Source organism: Odontomachus brunneus, unplaced genomic scaffold (genome assembly GCF_010583005.1).
Source record: "Odontomachus brunneus isolate Ranch 3 - 2012 unplaced genomic scaffold, Obru_v1 Obru_scaffold_109, whole genome shotgun sequence".
NCBI classification, from domain to species: domain Eukaryota; kingdom Metazoa; phylum Arthropoda; class Insecta; order Hymenoptera; family Formicidae; genus Odontomachus; species Odontomachus brunneus.
Genome location: NW_022639559.1, coordinates 1,103,285 through 1,105,695, shown reverse-complemented (window position 1 = coordinate 1,105,695; position 2,411 = coordinate 1,103,285). Strand labels below are relative to the sequence as shown.

The 2,411-nt window shown below is 27.4% G+C and overlaps 1 protein-coding gene across 2 annotated transcripts in view; it reads right to left on the bottom strand.

Moving 5' to 3' along the window:
* Positions 1-590: 590 nt before the first annotated feature.
* Positions 591-2,411, bottom strand: part of LOC116849235 (THAP domain-containing protein 3-like) — a 36,792-nt gene continuing 34,971 nt past the window's right edge. For both annotated transcript variants that reach the window (XM_032826176.1, XM_032826177.1), the window contains exon 4: positions 591-866. In XM_032826176.1, the coding sequence (XP_032682067.1) occupies positions 847-866 (20 nt within the window). In that variant the 3' untranslated portion in view covers positions 591-846. The remainder of the gene's footprint in view (positions 867-2,411) is intronic.

Here is a 2,411-nt window from a genome sequence, read left to right as displayed (position 1 = left end):
CCCTCCCTCAAGTGAATATTAAATTCAACCATTGACGTCTAATGGCTGTCTTTTCGATCAGTCATTTCTCACTGGGTTTGCACTACGCTTCTCGATTATAGGGTAGTATTCATAGTCGGGTTATATATTTCGGTATTTTGGCACAATTGCATAATACTACAACAGTACTGCAGCAATATTGCAAATTAATGCCTCTGCAATATAGCTGCAACATTGCAAAAGTAATGTTGTACAATATTGTGTATGCAATATAGTTGCAACATTGCAGAAGTAATATTGCATAATATTGTGTTTGAAATGTTATTGCAATATTACATTTGCAATATGAAATTTTACAATATTGCAACAATGTTGCTGCAGCTTCTGTGCTGTATGGGAAAATTCATTATTTTGTTACACTTTTCATAACAATTCATAATGAAAATTATGATTCATCATAAAATATTTCAGCAACTTTTCAATAACTTTCATTTCTCTTTTTGATGATTTCATTGTATTTTCAACAATTTCATTATATTTCCAGCAAATTTTTTCCATCAGGGAATAGAATGATTTGTACAAAATTCAAAATATTACAAAATACATAACAATTTATGTCTTCATTAAGTATATTTTATTGTACAATTAAGCGAACAGATATAAACGTATTGTTAATTGAAACAGTAAATGCAAAGACGATATTGTAGCATTGTAATGTTGACGAATGGCAGCAAATATTATCAGTTTGGCTATTGTAGGTTTCCATAGTGTGTAGCTGTCTAATTTGGCTTCCGGGTGATGTCGTGTCCTTCATGAATATATTTCCAATGTCTCATGAACATTTTAGTCCACTTTTTCCAGGCAGACTTAAGACTTATTGGTCTTATCTGTAAACGCAGAAAAATCCGCCTTACAAACAAATATTGCTCACCATAATTTACTTGTAATAGTAAAGTAATCTATAGTAATATTTTCTGTAAGGTCGTAAGGAATTCTACGACAATTTCTTACTGCTAACGAGAGATAAATTGCATAATAATCAAGTGGCACACATTAACAGCGTATTCAAGAAATATATTAGTGCAAAGATGAAATGCAAAGCAAGCGTTTCAAATTATTAGGCAAACATACAAATGAAAGTTTAACAAATAATAATATTTTCAGAACTCAGTGTTGTTTTATGGTTCTTAAGAAAAAGAAATCAGCTTATATATCATAATGAAGTAGAGGAAATAGAAAGAAAAGGTCAACATGAAATAATATACATATTTAGAGAAAGAATAATGCGCATGTATTACAACGCAAGATATAAACGTGCCAATAGCACATGTCAATAGCATATGAATTATAATTATGTGAAATCTATTAAGCAAACATGAAAAAAATATATATGTATATATACAGTATGTCCAAAAAGTTTTGCAACCTCTAAATATTTGGAAAAATACGCATTTTCGATAAAAATGCTTAATATAAAAGTTAAAAATTTAAAATTTAAAAATATGTATTTACTGATCTTATTAGTTTGACCTTGAGTGGCAACTTTGCATTCTTAAATAGAAACATGTACTTTTATTACCAAGGTCAACTTTGCATTCTTAAATAGAAACATGTACTTTTATTACAGAATTTTATTCTATGTAAATAAATAATTTTTGTTTAAAAACATTTTTCATGCGACCTCTATTTTTTAAGATATTTACAAAAATATGCACAAAATTATTGGTTTAAATATTTTTGTACTCGAATTTTATCAACATTACCGAAAAATAACAAAACATAAAATTATCTATTTTCTTCTCGTAGAGTTCTGAGAATTTTTTTCAGAATTTTCTAATTAATTTTTTAGTACTACATTTTTTGCATTTTCTTAAAGTACTAAAAAATATAACATTCCGAAAAAATTCTCACAGCTCTATAAAAAAAATAGATAATTTTTATCTGTTGCTATTTTTCGGTAAAGTAAATAGAATTCGAGTAAAAATTATTGAAACCAGTAATTTTGTAGATATTTCCGTAAATATCTTAGTAAAAAGAAGAAATAAAAAATGTTTTCAAATAAAAGTTGTTTATTTCTTTACGTAGAAATAAACTTCCGTAATAAAAATATATGTTTCTATTTAAAAAAGCAAAGTTACCTTGACCTGACCTAGGCGGCGCCGCCCAAGATCAAAACTGATAAGATCAGTAAATACATCTTTTTAAACTCTACAAATTTTGTATTAAGCATTTTTTTTTAGAAAATGCGTATTTTTTCAAAATATTTAAAAATCTTGAGACACACTGTATACATATATGCATATACAGGGTGAATATTATATACCGGAACACCTGAATATCTCGAAAACAAAGCGTTGTATAAAAAAATGTTAAATACAAAAGTTGTAGGGTTTAAAAAGATCTATTTTATGATATTAGCAGTTTGACCTTGA